Source organism: Solanum lycopersicum, chromosome 10 (assembly GCF_036512215.1).
Source record: "Solanum lycopersicum chromosome 10, SLM_r2.1".
Lineage (NCBI taxonomy): Eukaryota > Viridiplantae > Streptophyta > Magnoliopsida > Solanales > Solanaceae > Solanum > Solanum lycopersicum.
This window is the reverse complement of record NC_090809.1, coordinates 52,136,259-52,164,253: the sequence shown is the minus strand read 5'-3', so window position 1 is coordinate 52,164,253 and position 27,995 is coordinate 52,136,259. Positions and strand designations below refer to the sequence as shown.

The 27,995-nt window shown below is 30.5% G+C and overlaps 1 protein-coding gene and 2 long non-coding RNA genes across 3 annotated transcripts; 1 reads left to right on the top strand and 2 right to left on the bottom strand.

Annotated features, from left to right (window-relative positions):
* Positions 1 to 4,309: 4,309 nt before the first annotated feature.
* On the bottom strand, positions 4,310 to 9,279 carry LOC104649629 (uncharacterized). The gene is made up of 2 exons (XR_743503.4): positions 6,889 to 9,279; positions 4,310 to 5,576 (listed from the first exon to the last, which is right to left on the bottom strand). It is a non-coding gene; the product is annotated as an uncharacterized lncRNA (long non-coding RNA).
* On the top strand, positions 7,616 to 9,535 carry LOC138339033 (uncharacterized). The gene is made up of 2 exons (XR_011212049.1): positions 7,616 to 7,753; positions 9,287 to 9,535. It is a non-coding gene; the product is annotated as an uncharacterized lncRNA (long non-coding RNA).
* A 3,198-nt stretch (positions 9,536 to 12,733) lies between these two features.
* Positions 12,734 to 13,108, bottom strand: LOC138338910 (uncharacterized). Its single transcript, XM_069289995.1, has one exon. It carries the CDS (start codon positions 13,106 to 13,108, stop codon positions 12,734 to 12,736), a length of 375 nt encoding a protein of 124 aa, XP_069146096.1.
* Positions 13,109 to 27,995: the final 14,887 nt, after the last annotated feature.

Below are 27,995 nucleotides of genomic sequence, written 5' to 3'. Positions count from 1 at the left end.
AGAAAAGAGGAGGAAGAAGAAGAGTAACTTAAATAAAACAAGAAAACAATACAATTTATGAAAGAAACAAGCAACTCTATTTAATTAGAAGAGGAAACAAACCTCTATTCGTCATTGAGCAGCAAATATAAGCAACGACTAGACAACAACAACAAGACACCGCTGCTATGGAAATTGTCAAGACCTCGATAAGACCTGATTGTAGTTCCCAACTAAGAGTAGAAACTCATATTTTTGGGACAATTTTCTGATTTTATACAATAGGAAAACAAGATATTGACTACAAGGAATCGAAAATTGAACTACTCCTTGATAACTAAATAAATCGGCATCCATAGTGAATCTCAAATCTGTAGAAAAAAGAAGATAAGATCTTGAATTAGAAGAGAGAAGAAGAACAGAAGAGAGAGTGTACGAGGAAGAGGAGGAAGATTTACCTATGTGATTCCTCCCTTCTAGGACGTTATATAACTATTGTTGCTGACCACTTTAATAACTCGTGATTTTAGCTATTAAATGTGGACTACATTATTATTCCACAATCCGACTTCGATTCCCACTTCCGATATTCCTTTATTTGCCTAATTAATTTAATTGAACTGGATTATTACATACCCTCATCCATTAGTTCATCCCTGACCTCAAGGAGGTGAATCAAAAGTTGGAAATTTTGTCCTTGAGGAAGCTGTAATGAGTTTTTGGCTAAAATCATCCTTCAACTATTACTCAAATCAAATGTACACCATTATATTATCTAAGTGAGCAAAAACTATCCTCATACTATCCAAAAAATAACAAGAATCATCCCTCATTCTATTTTTATTAAGAAACTGATTGAAGTAATAAAAAAAAATTTAAAAAAAATTTGGTCACGTCTTAGCCACAAAAAAAAAGATCAAAGTTATAACCTAAAAAGAATAAGGACATGGATAGGAAATGTTTCTTGAATTTAAATTTCACGTGTTGTTAGTTTATCGAGTATGTGTTTTTGCATCATCAAGTAAATTGACTTGCACTAATACATAAGTTTGAAATATATATACAGTACGTTCCAAAGGTTAGAAAGATTGTGTAAAAAATCATTTCAAATATATTACATCCAACTATTTAGAGATTCTCTTTAGTAAAATATCGAGGGATATATAATGTATATACAATGTTCACATTTTATACAATGTATAGAAATGCTGAAAATTTAGTGAAATTATTTAGGTGTTTAGTTATTAAAATAAAACTAATTTGTCACGATCAAAAAATATATGTGATGGCACTCGTGTTATCCCACCAAGACAAGTCAGCCTAAAACTCAAATATTACAATAAAATTCAAAAATTTTACTAACAACTTACATTATACCCCAAAACCTGGTGGTCACATGTACAAGCCTCTAAAGTATTACAATTGAATCAAGAGAAAATATATGTCTCAAATGAACTTTTTTCTAGAATATAACAAGATCAAAACTATGAAGAAAGAGAGTACTCTGAGACGACAAACAACTATCTCACAAATCTCCGAGAATCCTCAAAAAAGAAGAGAATGACAAGTACAACAAAAATCAAGGCTTAATAGCCTACAAAAAAATTGTAGAAGCAAGGGGTGAGTACCAAATCACACGGTACTCAGCAAGTAAACCTCTAAACACAATCTAAGAGGATGAAATACGGGTACTCCTACCAACCCAACCGAACCTCCACCACTACAACCTGCATAAAAATCAGCCCAACCTAACAACTCACGGTTTAAGCGCACATAGTTCAACAAAAACACTTAAACAAATTACATATCCGCAACAACAACACTTTGACAAATTACATGTTCTCAACAATAACACTTGAACAAATTACATGTCCTCAATAACGATACTTTAACAAATTACATATCCTCAACAAAGCTACTTTAACAAATTACATATCCTCAACAACAATCTCAGTATTCATCAATCACCAATTCAACAGAAACACATTCACAAAATCAGCAAAACATAATATCAAGTTCACTAATGATAAGTATGTGCAATGCAATGAAATGTAATGTCAAGTATAATGATGCATACCTGACCTAGTGATACACACCCGCTGTCTCTCAGTCCCGGACCCACGGGGGCGTATCTGTTCATGCATCTATTGTGGCACACGACACGACCCTCGATAATAGTAACCATCGCGGCATGCGATACGTCAGTCAAAATATAGTATCCATCACAGCGCGCGATATGTCCCTCGAAATGTTACATCCTCTTTAAGTTCTCATTCTTTCTTAATGCACATAACACTTTTCACAACCATGTCTCCAAATAATGCAAATGACATGTTCACACAAATACAGAGGATATTACCATTTTCATAACATTGCACATTTCACAAAAATATCAGCAGTGATTCAACAAGTCTTTCAAACCATTCTCCATTATCAACAAATCATACACAACCCATTATTCACATCGTCTTTATTACCCTTTGTTTTCATAGTTAGAATTATTCAATGTGGAAAAGTCATCCCATCACCAAGTCCTACTGCTCCCAAATATATACCACAACGAAATACATGTATTCCAGACACTTAACAAGGGTTTAGAAATCCACTTGCCTTAAATACTCGAACAATCACTCTGGGACTTGATCCTTTCCTTTTTGTTGAACTTCAAACTCAAAGCAATCTATTAATACAAGTAATCACACTATGATTTTGGAATTAACAACACTCATATCACTATGTGTCTAGTTTAGACCCAAAAACTTACCCGATTCTATAATCAAGTTCTTATGTCTTGGTGCCAATTAGCTTGTCAACTCTCATGTTTTTCAAATTTCAAACTTAGGGTAAAATTTGCATTTCTCCAAATATCTAGAAAATTATTATGAAATAATGAAACAATAACACATCAACTTATTATAGTCAACAATACCCAGATTCTATGCACCCTAAAATATTCCAAATAATTAGAACACCCATGACCGAAAAATTAAAGCATAGATACCGATCATAATTGTTTGTTACATTTCAAATCAACATTTTCATAACATCAATCAATATGTATAATCACTTCCATCCTTAAAATTGTATGATTTTCGTATTTTTTTACAAAAAAATTGTTCATGTATTCACTGACAACATTGTCACTTTTTAATTCTCTTTTTAGTTTCAGTTACAATAATAATATAATAATACTAACAAGGATAAACTACCACCCACATCTACTAAATCGGTTATTCGAACTTCTTCATAATAAAATAATAATTTAGTATATAATAAACTCCATTCATAATCACAAGTTCATATATTAACATAAATGATACAGGGTTTCAACCTAAAATCTACTCCTGATTATATTAAAAATTAATATAAAGGATAACAATAATTATCTTAACGCCTTAAGATGAGCCTATTAAATTTTCTCCTCCTTTTTTTTTTTTCTTTTTCTCCCTTCCATTTCTTTTCTTCTCCTGCTTATTTTTTGTTTTTGTTTCTGTTCGTTCTTTTTCCTCAACGTAGCCGCCTGAGGCTTTTAACCTTTAAGGTCACTATTCTCTTTTATTATTATTATTATGTTATTTATTTATTTTCTTTTCTTTTTTCTTTTTCCATTATTATTAGCAACAAAATAATCCTTTATTAAACCTGAGAATCATGTCAGTCCCTCTTATAAGTCATAAATTATTTATAAAAATTATTAAAAAGGGGTTAACTCAGAAAATGGGTAAAATTTATAAAATGATTAAGAGGATTGTTACATTATCCACCACTAAAATACATGTTCGTCCTCTAACATTGAGAAGAAGAACAAGGAAGAATAACCAACATGACTAAAAACATGAGGTATGATTTTTAAAGTCGTGCTCATCTCTCCAAGCAAGTTCCTTCTTAAAACTATTTCATCAAGATCAACTACTAACAAAAGAACATTCAAATAAAACTTTGGAATATCAATATATATCAAGAGTTACTATCAAGCCACAAACTAACCCATGAACTCAATCTAAATTGAAACCTATTAGACGATAACACTACCACCATGACGAGTCTTTTCTTGTATAACAAAGCTAACATTGTGAATCGATACCGGCTACGACCAGAAGTGAACTATAATAAACCACCACACTCAAAATGCACAACCATCACATATTTCATCAAGATTTCATTTTCACAACACAATCTTTCAATGAACTTAAGTTATAAAAATATGATCTTTAGACATCGGATACTCACCCAAAGGGGATCAAACATATCTAACCCAATGAAAGAAATGATTAAGTAAACATCCAAAAATATGATACACTCCAAAATGCAGAATCTCTAACAATACTTTTAGAAAATTGTAACTCTTCATATATGGTAGCTCTTATATAAGTTCTTATAAGCAAGATTGTGCGTATAGAATCACTACTATACTTGAGCTATCCCAAACAACACAAGATCTCCCAGAATGAACAAGTCTAACCAAGGGTGCCATCTTACAAGGAGGACACTCATAGGATCGGTACACCCGATCCACCATAAGGAATTCAACAATTAATATGAAAACATGTGTAGGTATAGAGCGAATAACAATCCAAATCATATCCAAAACAAAGTAGATGGTCATATTAAAATATACAGAACCACAGTCGAATAACACTAGATTCTTCTCCCATAGTGACCATACCAAACATTTTCTTTCATATGACTCCATCTCTTTAATATTCTAGTTATCGACAATCACCAATATAGTCCCGATTATTGTTTAATAAAAAAATAGAAAAAACATTTATATTTTATAATTTTTCAACTTTTTTAGATTCTCCACTTAATTTTTGAGAAAAATCAATAAAACCTTTATTTTCAAAAGACTTAATAGAAAAATCATTTGAAAATACTTTAAGGTAGGGTTCAGAGATACTTATTAGCATCTTAGGAAGGTTTATAAAGCACCTAAGATATCGACTTACTTACTGTTATCATACAACTAACTTATTTGGCTAAAAATCATCTAACTTAAATGTGATAAAAATATTTCTAAGAATTGCTTCAGAATGAATGCTAAAGTCATTTAAGATTGTTTGAAAGTGAAATAATAATTATCTAAGTAAATTTAATTTTGTAAAAATTTTAGAGCTATGTACTTGATTTAACTGAGTCGTTAAAACAAATGTGGCATTTTGCGGGGATCGGAATTCTTTAACCCTAAAACCAACCGACAATTAAATAACAAATAATTAGAAGCATATAAAGAGAGAGATAGAGAAAGAGAGAGTTTTGGGCCCAAATTTGGGTTTTTTGTACGCCTGGATCCGTATTTGGACCCGTTTCGCATTTGAGACTTAGGCCCATTGTACCTGTACTAAACTAGCAAAATAATAGTAATACAACAGACAAGGGCTTAGGCCCAAAGCTAACAAAATACAATATAAAGATAAAGAAAATAAAATAATAATAAAAATTGACTATTTTTCCCTATTTCTTCAACTTCTTGATTTGCGCGCATTCTTCAAGTTTGACACTTGTTTGCCTTTTCTAAGGGTTAACTCGAAAGTAAGAAATTAAGCCTTTACGATTTTGTCGAAATGCAAGGGAAGGGTTAAAATCCATGGCGGATTCTAACAAATTACATGCCAAGCATAAATAAAATCATATTAGTACGGGAAGAGGAAAAACTCTAATACACCTCTATGAAATAAAATTAATAGCATTAGAGTGACCAATAACATAGTATAACAGATCATGGTAAAGTTATAATGGACATAATCTATCAACTTTTGATGATTTTAACAATTACTCTGGCTACCGTGAGAAGAATGAGCAAAGCTATTTTGTGCCACATTCATAAATTATATTAACAACGTAATATTGTAGGGAAATATGACATATAAGTCACGAAGATTCCATTTCATCTTTTGAGATTCAATAAAAGGGCAGCAACTCTAGCAAATGTTTCAACAATTTTCAGTACAAATTTCACAAACTAATTGCCTGCACTTAAAACTTGAAAGCAATGCATTATTTGAATACAAACCAATTGAAGTAGGCTTTTATCAAATTCTTACTTAAAAGAAATCACATTCCATCCCAAAATAATCATATTTCTATGCAAATAAAAGGGGTTATCAAATAACCTTGAAGAGGCAGTGAAAAAAATCAGCACCCAACAACACGGTTTTTACATAGTGAAGCAACTAACATAGATAACAACATCACCAAGGCATAGAGAACACATTAGCAGAAATCGGTAAAACGTATAGATATGTAGAAAAATCAGAACGAGGGTATCAATTAAAGAAACTTCCCGCTATGGTATGAATCTTTACCCACATCAATATGGATAAAAGCCAACTAAAATGAGTTCAAAAAAAGAAAGCAAAGGCAACGAGATTCAACACTAGATCGAAACAAGGACATGTGCACAGATAGAGAAGATCAAAAAAAATAAAAGGGAGGAAAAATGGACTTAAGACGAGTATAAATAGTTTTCAAAATAAAAAAACAGAATGCAGCCGTGAAAAAAAAAAGAACTTGGAAAATACAAAAGGAAAATAACGATTTTTAAAGCTAGAGAAAACAGTTTTGAGACATACACCACCACTTTCATATTTCGCCCATATTCCCAAATAAATCACTCTATAAGAACGACATGGTAACACTTAAAATCCATCATAAACCAAACTCAATAGTAGAGGTAGCATTTGATCCTTATAGAGCAAAATTAACAGAACCTCGTATTCTGCTCAATCCCCCATAGACGTTTGAAGACGAATAACTCACATGGAAAGAAAAAAAACACACTTCATGCTTCAATCTAAAAAAATTACTCTATCCAAAACCATACGCTATTTCATTAATCATCATTTAGTCAGAGGAGACAGACAAGGATGAAATAGAAGAAAACAAATCAACCGATTGTCTCAAACTTACGGAAGAAGAAGCACTCGATAAGACGAGTGAGGTAAGAAAAATTTCACTTTTTTCAGGGCAACAAATGGGGTTCAAATGAGCTGGAATAGGCAGCGACTTCCATTCCACAAAACTTGAACACAAATTACCGACGTGAACAATGAACAAAAATTTTGAGTCGACCTGGAACTCTAGGCTTTTTTTTTTAAATCGATACTAAAAGATCTTTTTCAACTTTTATCTGTGAATTTTGAATATCTTTCTTTTTTATTTGTTCTTCTCTACTGACCAGAGGAAATTTTTTAAAAAAATCTTCTTTTTACTCAACCAAAAATATCCTCGACCAAAAAAAATCCCCGTTACAAATGACAAAGAGAATATATATATAGGGACAGATTAGGTTTAGGAAAATGGGGGGGAGGGGCAAAATTTCCATTTCGAAAAATTCCAAACTCCCCAAAAATCTTTCATAAAATGGGTGAACAAACTTTTCTGAGGCTCCTGACCCATTCCAAAAGGGGAAAGGGGAAAGGGGAAAATCGACGACCGAAATTTATCCCATCGTCCTTGACAAGCGATGTGGCTCAATCTCCAGCATTCATGGGACAATTTGGCGTGCTTTCCTGGCTGAGTGCAGAGAGATTCGGCTAAAGTCGAACCATACCAAAAAGGAGAAAGAGACGTTGAGTATTTCCCTTCGGTTACACTCACTCATGTTCCTCACGGGTCTCGTGAAGAGAAGAAAAATGAGAGTACTACTGATGCATGTGTCCAACGTGAAGAGGGGGGCCGGATTTGACGCGCTGAATTTTGACGCGTTTTGTTGCTACTACGCTCTGATTTTTCTCTTTGGAGAAGAAGACAATGATTTTAGACTGGGTTAAAGGTAAAGACGTGGGCTGGAATATTGGGTTGGTTGAATTGGAGAAATGAATTTATTTAAAATGTCCTGCAGGATGATTTAAGAAATATATTAATAGTATCACCTTTTCTCAAAGTAACTGTGCATTCTTTGTGATGGAATTAATTGTCCATGTTTAGATAAAATTTGATAATTATTTTATAATAAAATATAAGTTAATTGTATCGTGTTTAAAGAATGATAGGATAGTTGTTTTTTTGTAGCGATTTAAGCTACTGACTTGTCATTTTCTTTAGGGTCCTTATTTTAGTGTATTATATTATATGAAAGCTATTAGGTTTGTAGTGTTTGGAGGAATTACGACTTAACTCTAGGTTTGAATTTGAGAGATATGAGAGTTGAAATATTAATTGACATTAAGATTAGGAACATGATTATAAATTCGGGGTGACTTATTGACAAGACACATAATAATATGGGTGTTTTTAGTTTTGAAATCTTATTGTGGTTAATTATTTGACTAGATTGGTTTGAGTTGGAAGTTCAACAAATGGGAAAGGCTCAAGTCACGAAGTAAATTCTTATTGGATTCAGGCAATTGAATTTCTAAACTCTTGTTAAGTGTATGGAATGCGTGTATCTCCTTATGTTATATGTTTGGGAGTAACGGGATTGGTGATGGGTTGACTTGTCCACATTGATTAATTCTAATGATGAAAAAAAAAGGAATAACAAAAAACAATGTGATTAATTGTTTATGTGTGATGTGTTGAGAAAGGTTTGATGGCTTGTTGAATCATTGTTGATGTGATTTCATGTTTGTGTGGTTGTGAACTGTGCAATGTTATGAAAATTGTCATCTCCTCATTATTTGTGTGAACATGTCATTTGCATTATTCTAAGACATGGTTGTGAAAGTGTTATGTGCATTGAGAAAGAATGATAACTTAAAGAGGATGTACCATATCGAGGGACGTATCGCGCGCCGCGATGGATACTATATTTCGAGGGACGTATCGCGCGCCGCGATGGTTACTATTATCGAGGGTCCTGTCGTGCGCCGCGACAGATGCATGGATAGATATGTCCCCCATGGGTCCCGGACTGAGAGACAGTGGATGTGTATCACTAGGTCAGACATGCATCATTATCCTTGACATTGCATTCCAATGCATTGCACATACTTATCATTAGTGAACTTGATATCGTGTTTTGCTAATCTTCTGATTGCCTTTCTGCGGAACTTATGATTGATCAATATTGATCTTGTTATTGCGGATATATAATTTGTTGATGTGTTGTTGTTGAGGATGTGTAATTTGATAAAATGTTGTTGTTGAGGATATGTAATTTGTCTAAGTGTTGTTGTTGAGCTACGTGCTATGTAAACTGTGAGCTGTTAGGTTGGGTTGATTTTACTGCAGGATCTAGTTGTGGAGGTTCGTTTGGGGGTGGTAGGAGTACCCGTATTTCATCCCCTTAGCTTGTGTTTAGGGGTTTACATGCTGAGTACCGTGTGGTTTGGTACTCACCCCTTGCTTTTACAAATTTTTGTAGGTTATGAGCGTGGATTTTTGTTGTATTTGTCATTCTCTTCTTTTCTGAGGCTTCTTGGAGATTTGTGAGGTAGTTGTTTCCATCTCAACAGACTTTCTTCTCCATAATTATGACCTTGTTCTATTCTAGAAACAAGTTTATTTGAGACTTGAGTTTTTCTTTTGAATCAATTGTAATACTTTAGAGGCTTGTACACGTGACTACCAGGTTTTGGGGTTTTTATTAAGTTACTTATATTTTATTTCCGCACTTTATTGTAATAGTTGAGTTTTACGCTGACTTGTCTTGGTGGGATAAGACGAGTGCCATCACGTCCATTTTTGGGTCGTGACAACTTCTCAGCTTAACACATTAATATCGTATCAACGATCCACCACTAACATCATTCTTATAAATAATGCTTAACTCATTCGTTCATAGTATCAAGATAGTTGGTTTGTTAAACATGAATGCATCATCAAATCTTATTATATGAGAATGTGATACAATGGAAAACTCTTTAAGTAGTTTGTAATCTCACTTGACATCAACATATCCATTTTCATGTACCATTATTATCACCTTGTGAAGTCTGTTAAATCCACAATTAGAACAAACCATACCTATCGAGAAGTAGCCAAATAGCCTACACATTCTTGTACCATTAAGTATCTAATATACACTATCCAATATGTTCGGTGTCTCATCTAAAACAATATGTGTCCCTTTGTAGATCAAGTCAATAAAAAGAGTAACACATTATCTAACTCTAAACAAGTAAGAATAGTACCATTATAGTAGTCGTATTTGTAGATCAACTTAATAACAACAGTAACACATTATCTAACTCTAAACAAGTAAGAATAGTACCATTATAGTAGTCGTATTATGAACCCTTTTTATATACTCTCAATCTATCACAGATATCCTAATCTTGATTGGCACAACATCATTCTCTACGCAACAATATATGTTATGACAATTATATAAACTGTAGTTTTCAAAGTGACACTGTTCATTTCCTATCCATCCTTTTAATCATTCAACTTCCAATTATCAAACTAATCAAGTTATTGACAATACCCCGCAAGTATTATTTTTTGTATCTAAATAACTATTCCAAAAAATATAACGTGTTCATGAAGAACTATTCAACCTCATCATTTAAATATCCTCAAAATGATTCGTCAAGTCATCACCTAACTCCACCTTTTCAAATCATTGAACTTTCTAAATCTGACCAGAAATCATCTCCAAAGTGATATCACTCCAACAGTAGTACCATATCTGACATTCAAGCCATACGCAACACAAACTACTAATATGAGAACTACACATGAGTCATTACATAAATGAGTTTGAATGGGGTAAAGCGATAAGAATCAACTCAGACCAAGTACTCACCATATCGATTCAAGAAGTGAAAGATTTTTCCTAAAAGTCACTATAGCCTTTCGTTGATAAGTACAGACGTCTATGTATCGATCCTCGATAATCTACTTAGACTCGGCTTGTATACACGTGAGACCTATGAACCTGGGGCTCTGATACCTTTTGGTCCATAAATCGCAATTTACAACAACGAATACAACACCAACAAATCAGCAACAAGTCTCCAAGTCATTTTCAACAACAACTCAATATTCATCAATCACAATTTTCACAGAGAAATACTCACATCCTGTCGAGTCAATCTAGTCAATGGAGCTGCAATAATAAAGAAACTCTGAACAAATCGTTAATAATAGTCTGTCAATCCTACAAAACTCCAAATCTCAACAGGTGAAGTAGGTCCCGTCCAACCTCTAACTTCATCAATCTTGGCCTTATTTACTCTAATACCCTCCTTGGACACCACGTGACCCAAGAATGCTACAAAAGTAAGCCAGAACTCACACTTTAAGAACTTGACATACAACTCCTCTTATCTCAACCTCTGAAGTACAATCCCCAAGTGTCGAACATGATCATCCTTAGTTTTTGAGTAAACCAAGATGTCATAGATGAAAACAATCACAAAAGAATCAAGGTATGGTCAAAAACACCCCATTCATCAACTTCAAGAATGATGCAGGGGCATTAGTCAATCCAAAGGACATCACTAGGAACTCATAATGCCCATACCGTGTCCGAAAAGTTGTCTTAGGGATATTTGATGCCCTAATTTTCAACTGATGATACCTAGACCTCAAGTCACTCGTAGAGAACAATGATGCTCCATGTATTGTTTGTAAAGAAGAAGGATGGGACTATGAGGATGTGTATTGATTACAGACATTTGAAAAAGGTAACGGTGAAAAATATTCTAAATAACACCCTAAAATATTTCAAATAATTAGAATATCCATGACCGAAACTTTAAAGCACAGATACAGTCATAATTGTTTGTTACTTTACCAATTAAATAACATTACTCAATATGTATAATCACTTCCATCATCAAAATTGCATGATCTTCCAATTTTTGTAGAAAAAAAATTGTTTCATGTATACAGTGACAACTTCGTCACTTTTTAATTCCCTTTTTAATTTTTAATTATAATAATAATATAATAATACTAACAAGGATATACTACCACCCACATCTAATGAATCTATTATTCGAACTTCTACCTAATAAAATAATAATTTAGTATATAATGACCTCTATTCAAAATCAGAAGTTCATATATTAACATAAATTATACACGGTTTTAACCTGAATATACTCCTGATTAAATAAAAAAATTAATATGAAGGATAAGAGTAATTACCTTAACGCCTTAGGATGAACCTATCAAATTTTCTCATCTTTTTTCTTTTTGTTTTTCTCCCTTCCTTTTCTTTTCTTTTTCCTGCGTTTTTTTTTTGTTTCTGTTCGTTCTTTTTCTTCAACGTAGCCGCCTGAGGCTTTTAACCTTTTAGGCAACTTTACTCTTTTATTTTTATTATTATTATTATTATTTTATTTATTTATTTTATTTTATTTCTATTTTTTTCCTTTTTCCATTATTATTAGCAACAAAATAGTCCTTTATTAAACCTGAGAATCATGTCAGTCCCTCTTATATCATAAATTATTTATAAAAATTATTAAAAAGGTTTTAACTCAGAAAGTGGGTAAAATTTATAAAATGATTATGAGGGTTGTTACATAATTACAGTATTTGACATAGTTGAAGCTGGAGTAGTTTTTGTTTTTTCCAAAGAATATTTAGAATATGAATATATTTTGTCTGAATATAATTAATAACCTCAATTTTTAAAATTTTAAAAAATTCACCGAATTCGATTAGTTTAACCATGTGTACATATATTCATTTGACTTGACACTTTTTTGTTGGGGCGTGAATTTCTTTAGAAAAATTTACTAAAGGATTAATCTTTCATATTTTTGGATAGTTCAGAGATGTTTTTTGTTCACTTATGTTACATTAGGATATATTTTAGGTTTTGGTCATACTCCACGGATGATTTTAGCCAAAAACTTTAGCTGTAAACTTCCCAAGTAGCATCTTCTGGAGGCAAATTAAACCATTGAACTAAAACTTTCACCTCAACTGTATTGTTCCTCTTGATCATATGTCTTTGTAAGATAGCTATTGGTTGCACAATGAAGTGACTATCCTCTCCAATGCTAGGCAAGGCAGATTGCACAGCTATAGAAGATCCCACCTTCTTCTTGAGCGATGACACATGAAATACTAGATGAACATTAGAGTCAACAGGTAGCTCAAGCTTGTAAGCAACTGACCCGATCTTAGCTAAAATCGTGTAAGATCCATAATACTTGGATGAAAGTTTCAAATGCTTTATTAGTGCCACATATGTTGGTCTATAAGGTTGTAGCTTGTGATAGACCATATCACCAAAGTAGGGTCATCATGTAGGGTATTAACCAAAACTAAAGTTCTTAATGAATGTTGAAAAAAAATTCATTATTAATCTTCCTAATAAGAGATTTATATCGAAGTGTTCATTATTTAAGATGTAAATTAGAAATAAAGGGTGATAAATTTGTTGGTATAAGACATAAGATGGGAGAGAATTCAGGAGTAAATGGAATGAAGAATATGTTAGTGTCTTTTTACTTGTGTCATGGATTTAATTCTAGAAAAATATCATAATTTATAGTTTTTAGAATAATCATGTAACTTACAGAAAATTTAGCAATTTGAAAAAATATTTTGACAAATTTAAAAATAGAATTTATAAAAATTTTAAATAAAATATATATGAAATGACCATATTATCTTTCCTCAACATCACATTTCTATATATAAAAAAATTTCCAATTTTGACCAGTCAACTTTAAATTCAAATCAAACTTACATTTATTTACTATTAAGATTAATATGTTTGAATCAAATAAAATTTTAAATTTTATTATATATTTTAAAGAAGAAATACTCTTTTATCTAGTAAAGATTTTTAGTTTACATAAAATGCTAATATATCATCCTATCATTTTATTTTAAATTTACTTTTTGACATCTTTTAAAATATAATGTTTTTAATAATACAACTAATTTTATTTATTCTTTAGTTTCATCTAATATGTATTATTAATTTATGACATTTATTTCTTTTCAGGTACTATTTGTCAGACCCAAAATAAAAATAAAAATAATTATTTTTATTTTTTAAAAATGATTTTTTTAATTGAAATTGGCACTTTTAGTAAGTATAATAAATAGAAAAAATATTAAGAATTCTATTAACGTAATAGTAAAATTGAGTATTGAATAGATATCACAATAACTCATAAAAAGTGAAGTAATAACAAATGAGTAAATGATAATAATAATTACTAAAAATTTTCCTAGAACTATTTACTTTCTTGTTAGCATTCTTGGTAGATTTTTGTTTGCATGAAGTTATATTTTTACCTTTGATAATCATTCACTTCATATATAGAAAGATGTTTCTAGAATTATTAATCTTTCTTAATAGATTTTTGTTAGATTGAAATTATATTTTTATTTTTGGTCGTCTTAAAATGCAAAAATATCATCCTACTCATTTTTATTTGTAAAATTACTCTTTACATCTTTTTCTTTATTTCAATCTAATATTGATTATTAATTTCATCACTTTATTTTCAAGTATATTAATTAGGAAAAAAAAGGTGAAAATAATAAATATACAATGTATTTTTATATTAAAGTAGACACTTTTATAAGCGTAATGAATAGAAAAATACTAAGAATGAAATTAAAGTAATAATAAGATAGAGTAATGAATAGATATTACACTGGCTCACAAAAAAAGTGAAGTAATAACAAAATAAGTTAATAGTTATAACAATAGCTAAAGATATTTCTAAAACTATTTAATTTCCTTGTTATCATTCTTAGTAGATTTTTGTTAGCATGAAATTATATTTTTATCCTTAATCATTATTCACTTCATATTTAGAAAAATGTTTCTAAAATTTACTATCTTTTTTAATTGATTTTTGTTAGAATCAAATTACATATTTGCCTTTGATCGTTCTACCACTTCACTCTTTTATATAATAAAAATATTTATCTTTTTCGGTCTCCCTTCACTATTTTTATTGCATATTTTTAACTCTTTCGAACATTCAAACCTTCTGCATTATAAAATCTATATGGTTTTTTGTTTACAAAAAAAAAAAAAGAGATTAAAATTGCTCTTTGGTGTGCTCTTAAAATTTCAAACACGGCAAGAAGTCAAAACTATTTAAACATCATTACATCAACTTAGTAAATTCACGCAACAATATTTTGTTTTAGAATATCTATTCAAATTCTTGATCTAGACTTTATTATTCTAGTTAACTTTATATTATATTTTCTCATTGAAAGTTTGCATATGAAATGAATCTTATTTCATAAGGATAGAATATTTTATCCTTTCTTGTCCTCAATTAGATATACGTTACGTTGTTGTGGTGCGGTTGCGGTGCAAATTGAAAAAACAATATATTAATTAAAACATCGTAATTTGCAATTGTGCCCAAGTCTACAAATTTTTATTGCAATCACATCTTGAATTGGAACATCGTAAATTAGTAATAATAATATTTTGTATGGAGACCTGAACTGAAGAGACAAACTTGACATGAAAAAAAAAATCATAATAACATTTTGAAACAGATAGTTTATTAGTATCTGAGATAAGGCGGAGTTAATGAGTTAAAAGAGTGATAGGTCACACAGAAGCCATAAAACTTAATTACAGACCAAATGTTAGTTAACTATTTTGTATCTCAAGTACGCCTTCAATGTAACCATCTATTTACTGATTGTAAAATGGAGTTATAAATCATATGTTAGCTCGTAATTGAGGAATGAAAGAAATAAATATTTCTTTTTGTAAAACAAGAGCAAAATATAATAATACTAAATAAGAAATGGAAGAGAAATGGGAATGAGAAGTATAAAGTAGTAGAAACTATTCTTTTTATCTCTTCTAATATATTTCATGAGGGTGAAAGACTATGCTTTTATATGATTTAGAAAATACATGTTACATTCTTTAACCAAATACGTTAGTAAAACTATAACAAATACAATAAATACATACATTACGTTAGAGATGAATTAAGAGAAACATCCACACAATTAGGTGAATTTGCAACAATCCCTTGGATGTTTATAGATAATGTGCCTCGTTAAAACCCTACTAGGAAAAATCCAGTGGGAAAAAGCCTAATAAAGGAAAACGAGTGCACACATCTTGTAATACGCCTTGAGTGTTGCCTATTTAAAAACTTACCAAGAAAACCAATGGGACAAAACTTTGGTTAAGGGAAAAAAAGTACAATGCGTATTTACTCCCCATGATGAAAACTTTATTTAATATCTCGAAAATGACAGATTCCAATCTTATATCTTATTTTCTCAAATGTTAATGATGGCCTTAGTGAATAAATCCGTAAGATAATTACTTGAACGAAGTTGTTGAACATTTATCTCACTATTTTGTTGAAGATCATGTTTGAAAAAACTTGGGTAAAATATGCTTTGTTTGATCTCTTCTGATATATCCTCACTTTAATTGTGCTATGCAAATAATATTATCTTAATACAATATTGTTGGAGACTTTATTTGCACAGAAAGACCGCATAATTGCAAAATGTATTGAGTCATTGATCTCAACTGTTGACACCCAATATTGACCGATCTTTAACTATTTTTAGGAATGCTATGCAATTAAATACATATTGTAGAATTTATTTTAAGTTTAGAATTTTAGTCGATTTTACATAAAAATTATATATTTTAAGTATGTTTATTTTATAAAACTATTGTAAATACTATCAAAATATTTTTAAAAATTCATAATAAATTTTGAAATAATTATTTTATTCAAATGTTATAAAATTTAGGCAATTTTTTTAATTAAATAAAAAATTTATGATATTTTTAGTATTTTAATTGAATAACATCTTTTTAAATTTTCCTCAATTATTTTTTAAAAAATAAATAGTTCATTCTATTCCATGTTATTTCAATTTTAGTTCCTCCAATTCAAATCTTATTTCAATAGTAACCACCCTTTCATTTCAATTCTAGCCAGTTTCTATTGCAATTATGGTTATTCCATATCCATTCCATTTTAATTTAAGACTCATTTTATTTTTAATCTCATCCGTCCATCTCTTAAATTAAATCCTAACCACTTATACAATTTTCATCAAACGGTTAAGCTCAACCCTTTACTTTTCTACCTAAAAAGACCAAAACCTAAAAAACAAATTCACTCTTTTTTTCCTTCCTCTCTCTATCTTTTTCCTCCCCATCTCTTAACAGATCCTCCTCCCCCTCTCCCTCTCTCCATTCTTTACAGCGACCCCTCTTCGCTCTCCCTTCTTCGATGCCACTCACTCCTCTCTCCCCACCTTCTCTTCTCCATCGCTGACAGCAACAAAAGAAGATCGGCCGACCGGCAGCAGCTTCGGTGGAGGAGCAACGACGCAAGTTCGCTGGCCGCCTCCGCCCCTTTTTTTTCCAGTGGCTAGCAGCAGTGAGGAAGCAGGAGTAGCAACTTCAACCGGCAATAGCAGCTAAGACCACCAACAGCTCCGAACCAGTAAACAAGGCGAGCTGCGATGGAGTTTTTGAAATTTTCAAGTTGTTCAAAAGATGGATTTTTAACAGATCCGTTCGGGAACATCACTTTTAAATTATTATCTCGCTTTTAGCATTTTCTATTCTTCTCTTTTACCTGCAGTTCGATTTAAATTTTCACGGAAGTTTCATGTATGGTTACGTGAAAATCGATATGCATCTTGCTTAAACTGTTTTAATCTTCTGAAATTTGTCCATTGCTATTAGTTAAGCATCATCTAGGTTGCCATCTATTTGGATGTCTTCTTAAAACTTCATTGCTCTCCCATGATATGTTCACATGATTAAATTAAATATCCTTTGAGTTTTATTATTGTTGGAGATTTTATGAACCCTCATCAATTTTTTTTATCGATCTTAGACGTAAACTTCCTTTGTTCTGCTTTATTTGATGTTTTAATTGATTATGCAATAATATGTCAAGGTTTATTTAAGTGTAGTAGTCTTGGCTTTATTGAGTTTATTGTGAGTAAGTTTGTCTGTTGAGTTAATGACTGCAGAATTTTACCATTATTTGTATATTTCTAAGCAATCATTGCTTGAATATTTCTTTTCTTCCGTTGATTTAGTATCTATTGTTAATAAAGCCTTTTTCCATAAATAAACAGGTAGATTCTTACTCAATATGTATTTGTAATGATTTGTTTAATTGAGAAATAAAAACAAAAATATATCAATAGTCAAATTAGTTCTCCAAGTTGGCTTTATTTAAAGGAAAATGATGTTACTCTCCTTAATTTTATTTTACTTGTTTATATTTGGTTTTTGAAATATTATTATAATTTTGATTTTGGCTATTTTGAAAAAGAAAAATTATATTAATTGGTCTCTCCTGCCATTAATATTTGGCTTGACTAATTCTTACTTGTTTATTTATGACATCATTATTGTTATATTTAGTTGCATACATATTTGGTAAAATAAATTAACAATAAAATTTGATTTGGATCTTGTGTTTTTAAGGAAAATATTATTATCATTTCCTTTTCTATTCTTGTTTATATTTGGTAATATATATTTTAAAATTTTCTAATTTGGCTCTCTTTTAAATAAGAAAAATAGTATATTAATTGACCCCTTAATTTATTTATTTTCCTTATGTGTTATTCCCCTCAAAGATACATTCATCCACTCACTTTTGATCCCAAGTTCTCTAACTCTCAACACTCACTTTCAAGACTCACACATTCATCCTATCAATTCCTCATTCACTCATTCGTCTAATACAAGTGGTACCTAACTCTCTCTCATTCTCTCATTGCTCATACTTGAATACTAATAATATTGCTCTACTCATAAAAACAAGTTAAGATTCTGATAAGCATTCAAGTGTTTTTTGCTACATTGTTGTGTTCGGATTACGCTGTCTATATTATTGATAATCTTTTCTGCATAATTGGTTAACCCTCTTTATTAGTTTAAATTTGATTTTGCATAATAATAAATATTTGTGTGTTGGAAAATGAAAAACAAGAAAACATCCAAGTTAGTTTCATAATCCTTTTATGTGTGAGAATACAACTATGGTCGTTCATTATCTCTTTTTGTATGTTATTTACATATATATGAGAATAATGTATTATTATGAGTATTTTATATTACAAATATTTCCTCATTGTATATGTGTTACATTACATCTTCTACGAGGTTTTGAACTTAGAGTTCAAGATGTTGAAGAGTTGCCTAGAAGAAATGGTGGACGAAGCCTCATTCATTTTATTGTTATATATATGTTTATTTGTTCTTTATTTTTACTTGTAATATTTGTACAACTCTTTAACTCTATATATATATAATGAATTTGGGGAATCGCCTAAGGGGAGGGAATTACATGCTATTTGTTGTTTATTTGCAAACTCATTTAGAAATCATGCCTATAGGATTTAAATAATAAGGTTAAATATCATGCTGATAGGATTCAACATATAAAATCAAGGTTGATTAGTTTTAATTATTCTCGCATGTTTCAACATCTTAAGCTTGGTAGTTCATTTATCAAGTTTACCTAATCTCAAAATTCTGATAAAATTACCATGCCTAATTATTGAGAAACCTTTGTTAAAACTTGACTGTGTTAATGAACTTGTAATGAATATGTGTTAAATTTAGTACAATCTTGTTTTCTATGTTAATTTTATCAATCAATTAATAATGAGCTAGTCATTTTTTTGTGAGCTTTGAATAATATTAATCTTCAACACTCTTAGTGATTTCTTTTAGTAACTTTAAGTTTGTTAAAAAGTTTTAAAATAAGTAGATTCTAATAACTTTTGCATATTCAAATCAGATTCTAATAATCTTAGTAGGCTAATCGATTAGATTTTTATAACTCTTTGTATACTAATAATTTTTCAACATTCTCATATAGAAATCATGTCCCTAGGATTTAAAGTAATAAGGTAAATGTCAATTAGACCGTTAAAATCAATTTTCAGCATGTTAAATAATTCAAATAAATTTTGTTGCATATTTTCTGCTCACTATCAAATAATTTCACAAAAAAAAATATTGTCACTTTGAATCAATCAATCTCTGCATGTATTTCTTAAAATCTACATTCATGTGATATGTTGCCCTCATAATTAATCTTTATTTTGTTATTATAATTTTGTATGCTCACACAATTTATCATGAAAACATTCCACAATTATATGTTGTTTGTAAAGCATGTCTAGTAAAATTTAGAGGCCAAATTGAGACCTATCGTGGTAAATGACTGTATTATTTGTTCTTTTTATTTGACTTGGTGTCTAGGAGGGCTTTATATTTTATTTTTATCTAAACCCACTGCTTTAAGAGTCCAATGTCTCTTGGACAATCAAGTTGGGGCGATTAGGCTCCTTTTAGGTACGAAATGCATGCGGTGGTTGGGTAGGGGTAGTTGGCCCAATGGAGATGATGACATCGACTCAGGCTTGAAAGACAAACCTTGATTTTGTCTGTCCCTATACAGCAGCCTATCAAAAAATAAAAAGAAAAGTAGAGTGTTAATCCAAAAGTCACTTTTGAGTCTCCCTTCCTTTTTACCCTTTTACTTGTTTAATAATTATGTTTATTTGAGGTAGGTAAAAAAATAGATTTATTTGCTTATTTATTTGTCCCGTTTTCTATCCTCTCGCTTATTTTTAAAATTTTATTTGATGTTTTTTCTATTGCTATCACTTATTTTTATATGCTTGAATAATTAATTTAAAAAATAATAAATTTATTTCTCAATTTGTTTAATATTTTATCACTTAGTCTCGTATGCCTAAATAATAAATTAAAATAAGGATGCTATCTTAATTGTTTAATATTATATTATCAGATAGTCTAACATGCTTACCTAATTACTTAAAATAATAAAGAGATTTAATTGTTAAAATTTTCTTATAGCCTAGCAGACATATTAATGAAGTGACCTTATGTGCTATTTTTAACCCCCACATAAATTGTATAAGATACGGTCGGAACCCACATTTGTGGACCTCGAGTGATGCCTAACACCATCTCCTCGAGGTAATTTGAACCCTTACCTTGATCTCTGGCTCGTTGACCTTAGGTAGACTTAGTTAGGTTAGATAGATTTTCTAACGCGATTTAAATTGTTAGTGTCGACTCTAAACTCAAAATCCCAAAAGAGTTGTTAGGTCGTGCACAAAACCCGTTTTATGATAAATGGGGGCGCGACTGAATGGAGTTTCTTCTGGAGAATATTAGGTTCTTACCATTACGTGTTTCATGCTTATTTATGTGGGGTTAACTTTTTTTTTGGTTATTTCACTATTTTATAGGTGCTTTTCATGTTTAGTTATTATTTTGTTTATTTATTTATCGTCTTCTTTCAATATTTCACCTCTTTCTCTTTTACTTATTTGTTTATTACCATGTCTCATCTTTTCCTTTTCCCCTTATTTGTTCACTTACATATTTAATCTCATGCCCTCTTTCTTTATTTTCATGATTTTTAATATGTTAATATGTTTACTTTTCTTTACTTACTTATGGTTATTTATTTATTTATATATCGCTTTATAAACTACCTATGTGTTACCGCTTTCCAATCTAAATGTTAAAGTCTTTATTGATTTGATAACTGTCATTCCTCTCATACTTCCCCCAATTGAGACCCTCTGCCTTTTTTATTTTGTTCTCGTGATGTTTTGTCTTTTCACCTCTCACAACTACTTCATTTTACTTCAACCACCTATTATAGACAGTCGACATATGCGTAGACGTAACAAATAGTTTTACTACCGCGAAACCACGAGCCTTTGCATAGAATCCCTTTCAAGTCGGTGTCAAGCCAACTCTTAGAAGTCCTAGTTAGGTCATACATGTTGCATAAGCCCTAGGTGGTTCAACCTTTGGTGTCAATCTGATCATCATATTTAAATCAAGTCATTATGTCAAAATGGAATTAAAAGTTTTCTTTGACTCTAAACTTCAAATTGGTAAAGTATACGTTGAATCAATTATATGACCTTATTCTATTAACCATTATAATTGTCCCACTTTGAAGGTATTGCGTCATTCATTTAAAATTATAATTTTGGCTCACTATATAATAACTCGCTTTTGTTTTTCATTACCTCTTTGATTAAAGGTTGTCTAGTATTTGGACTTTGGCTTGACTTAGAACCTGCAATATGATAAATATGTTCAACCTTTGAAAAAATCACCCCTTTCCTCGCCTAACACAAAGTACTTTTTGTACCATCTCTCCTCATTCTACTCCTACTCACACCCTCTCTCAACAAAGGTCTCCAACACGCCTCAACTTTGATGCTTTACAATATGAGGGAATAAGTGACAAAATAGAGAAGTCTAAGCTAGATGCAATGCAGCGAAAAAATGCATGACTTGGAGGAAAAGGTAAATGGAGGACTAAACTCAATATCCGCTCATTACCTGAGGTGTAAAAAATTATGTCTACACCCAGGAGTTGAATTTCCATCGGGATTTGAATTTCCAACATTTAACATGTTCGACGGACGTGGGGATCCAATGGCAAATCTCAAAGATTTTTGCAGCAGGCTAGTTGGCTTAGAAAACAATGAACCTCCCCTAATGAGATTATTTATTCAAAGCTTTTCATGAATAGCCTTCACTTGGTACGTCAAACAAGACTTTGACAAGTGGATCGCATGGGAAGACATGACTCAACACTTTTGGAACAATACAAGTTTAATAAGAAGGTGACTAAAGGAACGGGGGAATGACTACCTGTAATAAAGCACAGGCTAATACGAGCCGACCAGAAGAAGCAAGGCTTAGATTGACCCTACAATATTCAATTTGCTCAAAGTAAAGAAATTAAGTAGTGAATATTTTGAGGAATATTTCATACGGTGGAGAATGGAAGCCTCCAAGATACGTCACTTACTGCATGAAGAGGAGTTGGTCCAAACTCTTATCAGGTCATTTGAGGGTATATACTATCAAACCCTGCTCTTCGCTGGTATTCAAAGTTTCAACAGTCTAATTCGAATTGAAAAAGATATAGAATATGACATTCAGTCTTGATGAATTACTGATACACAAAATCCTCGTCAAGTCCTAAAAATTTCATTAGATGAAAGGAATGAAGATGCATCAACCTTCATACCTCCAAAACAAAAAAAATTAGAATATTGAGAAAATTCATGCTATTCTTGAGCATTCCAACCTGTAGATATCTCAATATAAGGTAAGAGAACCTCGTGCCTTCACTCCCTTAAGGGAAACTTTGACTGACATTTTCTAGAGATTATGGGCTAAAGGACTTTTCAGACCACGAAATGGATGGACTCCCAAGCACTCTTCTTCAAACTTTGATCTGTCCAAAAGTTGTTCCTATCATTCAAACATTCAAGGTCATGACACAATAGAATGTGCAGCATTGAGAAATAAGATTCAGAATATGATTGAAAAAGGAAAAATTATAGTGCAGCAAGGGCCACAAAACAACAATTGCAATCCTTCTATGGCAAATGCATTCATCGTCAAGAAGATCCTACAAAGAAGAATGCTAGGCACTTTACAAGGAAGCGTAAATCACATCACAGAAATTGATAAGGACAAGACACTTATGAATAAAGATGATTCTATTATTCTCAGACCTTATGCCAAAAATTATCCTCATTCCTTCCATTTTCTTTGTAATATCTAAACTACTTTTGACCTAATTTCTTCTTTGGATACGTAGGAAACCCTTGATGGGTCCGGTCTCTATAAAAAAAATTTCTCTTTTTGCCATGTCATTTTAAAACACTCCTTTACAAATTCAAATCTAGGCTAATTGACAATCCATGAACATAATGGATACTAGAATATGAAGTCGAGCCTTAATGTCCAAATACAAGACAATAACTTTCTTTGAAACTTACTATTTTCTTTGAGTGAAGCAGGATAAAAAATTCCATACTAATAAACTGGGGCAGAATTTTTGAGAAAACCTCAAAAAAATTTGTAGAATATTAAACAAAGTGAGTATATATCTTATACTCTAATCCGGGGCAGAAATTTTTAAGCAATGCTCAAAAATTTCATCACAACGGAATGCAACTCTAAACGCAAAACAAGCACAGCTACGATCATCTCTGTTTTTTTTGAATTTATGATTTTTCTCTGGATGCATGAATAAATTATAAATGATCAAATTGTCACATTTGATACAAGGAGCTACTATTTAAGTCATATTATCCTCAGATTATTTTTTGAAGAGGTTATTATCAACTTTCTTTTATGACTAACTGAATATATATTTGAGATCTCCCACCTTATTATTATAGGGTATAATTTTGTGAAGATCCTGCGTGAGAATCATCTTTGAGAGTCAAATGTGACTCTACTCGGGCATTATAAGAGGAGGCATCGCCTTTAATGCTCAGGTGCTCGACATTCATTTTTCCAGTGACCTTTAAGGCCACAACAATGACAATGATCGCCTTTTCCTTTAGAATAATTATTTTGAGAATTCATATTGTTCTCCCTTTTGTTATGACCACTAGCTCGATGATTATTATATCGTCATTTGCCTTTGCCATGCCCACGCACATTATCATGACCCCGATTATTTTGTGTTATTTCAGCTTGATCATATGCTTCAACTGTGTGTGCCTTCAGTAATGGAGCACTTTCAGCGGGACAGGCTTCATGATTTTTCATTAAAAGGTCAGTATGTTGCTCAACCGCCAGAAGGAATGAGATTAATTCAGAGTATTTTTTTAAAACCCTTTCACGGTATTGTTTTTGTATTAGCATACTAGAGTCATGGAAAGTAGTTAGTGTCTTTTTCAACATGTCCTCATCTTTTATAACTTCCTCACATAATTTTAATTAAGAAGTGATTTAAAATTTAACAAAGCTATACTCAATCACAGTTTTATAATCATGAAATTGTAAGAGCATCCGCTAATAAAGAGCCCTTGGCAATATTGTATCTTTGAGGTGGTCGTACCTCCCTTTCAAACCTATCCACAATTCAAATGGATCTTTCACTGTTAGGTATTCAACATTCACGCTTTCATCAAGATGATATCGAAGGAAAATCATAGTTTTTATTTTATCTTGACTTGGTGTCATATTTCTTTCGATTATTAAATCACCAAGACCCTTAGTGGTAAGGTAAATTTCGGCATCAAGTATCCATGACAAATATTTCTTTCCAGAAATTTCGAGTGCCACAAATTTAAGCTTTGACAAATTCAGCATGATGAAAACTATCATAAAATAGTTGAGTTAATAACATGATGTTGATTTGTTTATAATAAAAGATAAATTTATGTTTCAAATGATTAAAAATTAGTATAAAGTATATTATATGCATGAACATTATGTCACAAAAACATGTAAATTCATGAAGCATTGAAACGGTAAGTTTAATATACTTTCTACTTGTTTTAAGTATTTATTTCTAGTTTCAATAGTTATTAACGTCGAACTTTTGCGAGTTTTTCATGCCTATTTAATATAATACTACTCTCTTTATGACATACAAATATTTATCATAAATTTATGACAAGAAAATATTAATAAGTGTTCTAATTATCATGCTATCGTATTGCTTAGTATGAAATTTTGAGTTATAAATTAGTAGCATAAATAACTTAACAAAATAAACTTAAAATGTATTGATTATTATGCCTAGTAAAGTATTATAATGATACCTAAAGAAAGTTTTATATATAGTAATAAAAATACAGATCAAGGATTTATGCGAGTCCTATTAGAGATGTTATAAACACACAAAAACATACACGACTCTAAAAGAAAGTTTATGGAGTTTTAGGAATTAATTTAGAATTAAGTATGTCCCACTTGGTTAAAGACTCATTCTGATAACATGTTGTAAAACAAGAGAGAAATATAATAATACTAAACAAGAAATGGAAGACAAATGCTAATGAGAAGTATAAAGTAGTCGAGAGTATTCTTTTTTCTCTTCTAGTATATTTCACAAGGGTGAAACAGTACCCTTTTATAGGATTTAGCAAACACATGTTACATCTTATATTATTAAATACGTTAGTACAATTATAATAAGTACAATAAATACATACATTACGTTCGAGATAATTAAGAGAAACATCCACACAATTAAGTGGATTTGTAACATTTCTCTCTCTCTATATATAAAGGAGGATCTTCATCCTGCTAATGTTGCATGTCTAAATGATCAGAAAATTTATTGATTTATTTTCTTAAATTTTAGACATTTTTCTCTATTTTTAAATTATTAAGTACTATCCATTACTTCCTCTGTTCTTAATTACTTGTCTATTTTTGAATTGAAACGCCTATTAAAAAAACAATTATTGAGATAGTGAATTTACTATTTTATCCCTATTAATTATGAAGTAGATGAATTAAAAAATTAATGAAAAAGTTCTACCATTTTCAAAGTAATAAATTGAGGGTATAATAACATTTTTTTGGTCATTTCTTGATTTGTCAAAATGAAAAAATAATTAGGAATAAGTATAAAATAAAAAATGGACAAGCAAATTGGGACAAAGAGAGTATTAATTATTAATGGTCAGTTATACATTCCTAAAATACAAAATTCCAAAAGGCTACTCCCTACAATTAACATGTACTTTTCCATAATTAATGTGTTTAATTACGAAAAAAGTGGTTACATAATTTCATTAAAAACAATACTCATTTAATGGTAACCTTAATGAAAAGACAATTCAACATTTTAAAATTTTACTATATAATATAAAGATTTCAGAATTCTACCACAATTCCTCTATTTCCCATTTTGTACTATTTTATCATTACTTCAATTTGGTTATTTATATCTCTCCTTTAATCTCTTTTTGTTTAGCATTGTAACATCTTATTTTTATCTTCATTTTCATTACCTCAAGCAATGAATTTTGATTTATATATCATATGATAATAATATTCTAATAATATGTTAATTGTTTGTAGTTTTTACAACAAATTATCTTTTTATTGATTTATCAGAGGAGTTGAAACATGAACAAGTGCTAGTAGTTCTCATACCATGTTTTTGGTTGATCATCGAATTTTACCAAACAAATATACTATTTAATTTTTCATCACAAATATTTCTAAAAAATATATAGTGACTTTTTATCGTTGGTTGTTGATAATGTTTTACGAATTATTAGTGGTTTTACAACAAATTATTTCTTTATTGATTTTTCTGAGGAGTTGAAACCTGAACAAGTGCAAGAAGTTATCTTACCATGCTTTTGGTTTGTCTTCAAATTTTACCAAACAAATTTACTATTTAATTTTTCATCACAAATATTTCTAAAAATTATAAAGTGACTTTTCATCATTGATTGTTGATAATGTTGATGAGTTATTAGTTCTTCGTCAATGAATAAAAAAAATGTAATTGTCTTTTAAATTTCTTGTTGTAGATTGCACGGATATGTGATGTTATTAAGAACACAAACTTATGGACTTTTCATTATTGATTGTATTTATATAATCGATTTATTGTAAATTATTTATTCCCTACATATTATATGAACATATAATGCTACCCGGGACGACATATATAAAATGAGAAGATTTATCAACTAAGCAAGATTAACTTTATTCATGTAGGATTATCCTTTTGCAAATCAATAAGTGAACTCATGTTTATGTTTTTTTGTACGACATAAGAAGTGAAAAAAATAATACGACATTTGAAATTGCTTGTGAAAACATTTGCAAAATTTCTTATTTCCTTGTATTTATTTGTATGTCAAAACGACAAAAAAAAATCTAAAAGTATATTTTGCCATACCTCATCTTACGTTATTACAAATTACTCCATGTAACTACTTTTTTTTTGAAAATTACTACAAATGAACCACTAGCTTCAAATAGATTGTTGTAGTAGATATTATTTTAGATTGTTTTAGTGAAACACACAATATATTAAAAGTGTATAAATCTGAGAAAATAAACCTTTAAATGAGCAAACATATAAGAGATTAAATAAATTTTGAAATCTATTTTATTTGGTATAAATAAAGATAAAATGCACATTTTTTCTTTCCATTTATATTGTAAAACTTAAAAAATATACTTTATTTTTTTTTAAAGGCCTAACATTCACCTTTTTTATGTTTCAGGGTACAATATTCATGCTCTTTTAAAATAGGAGAAAACACAAAAAATATGAAAAATAATTACGAATGTGAATACTCAAAAAACTTTT

Excerpts from the sequence above, each read along its gene's own strand:
- LOC138338910 (XM_069289995.1), bottom strand. The coding sequence starts at position 13,108 with ATGGTCTATCACAAGCTACAACCTTATAGACCAACATATGTGGCACTA.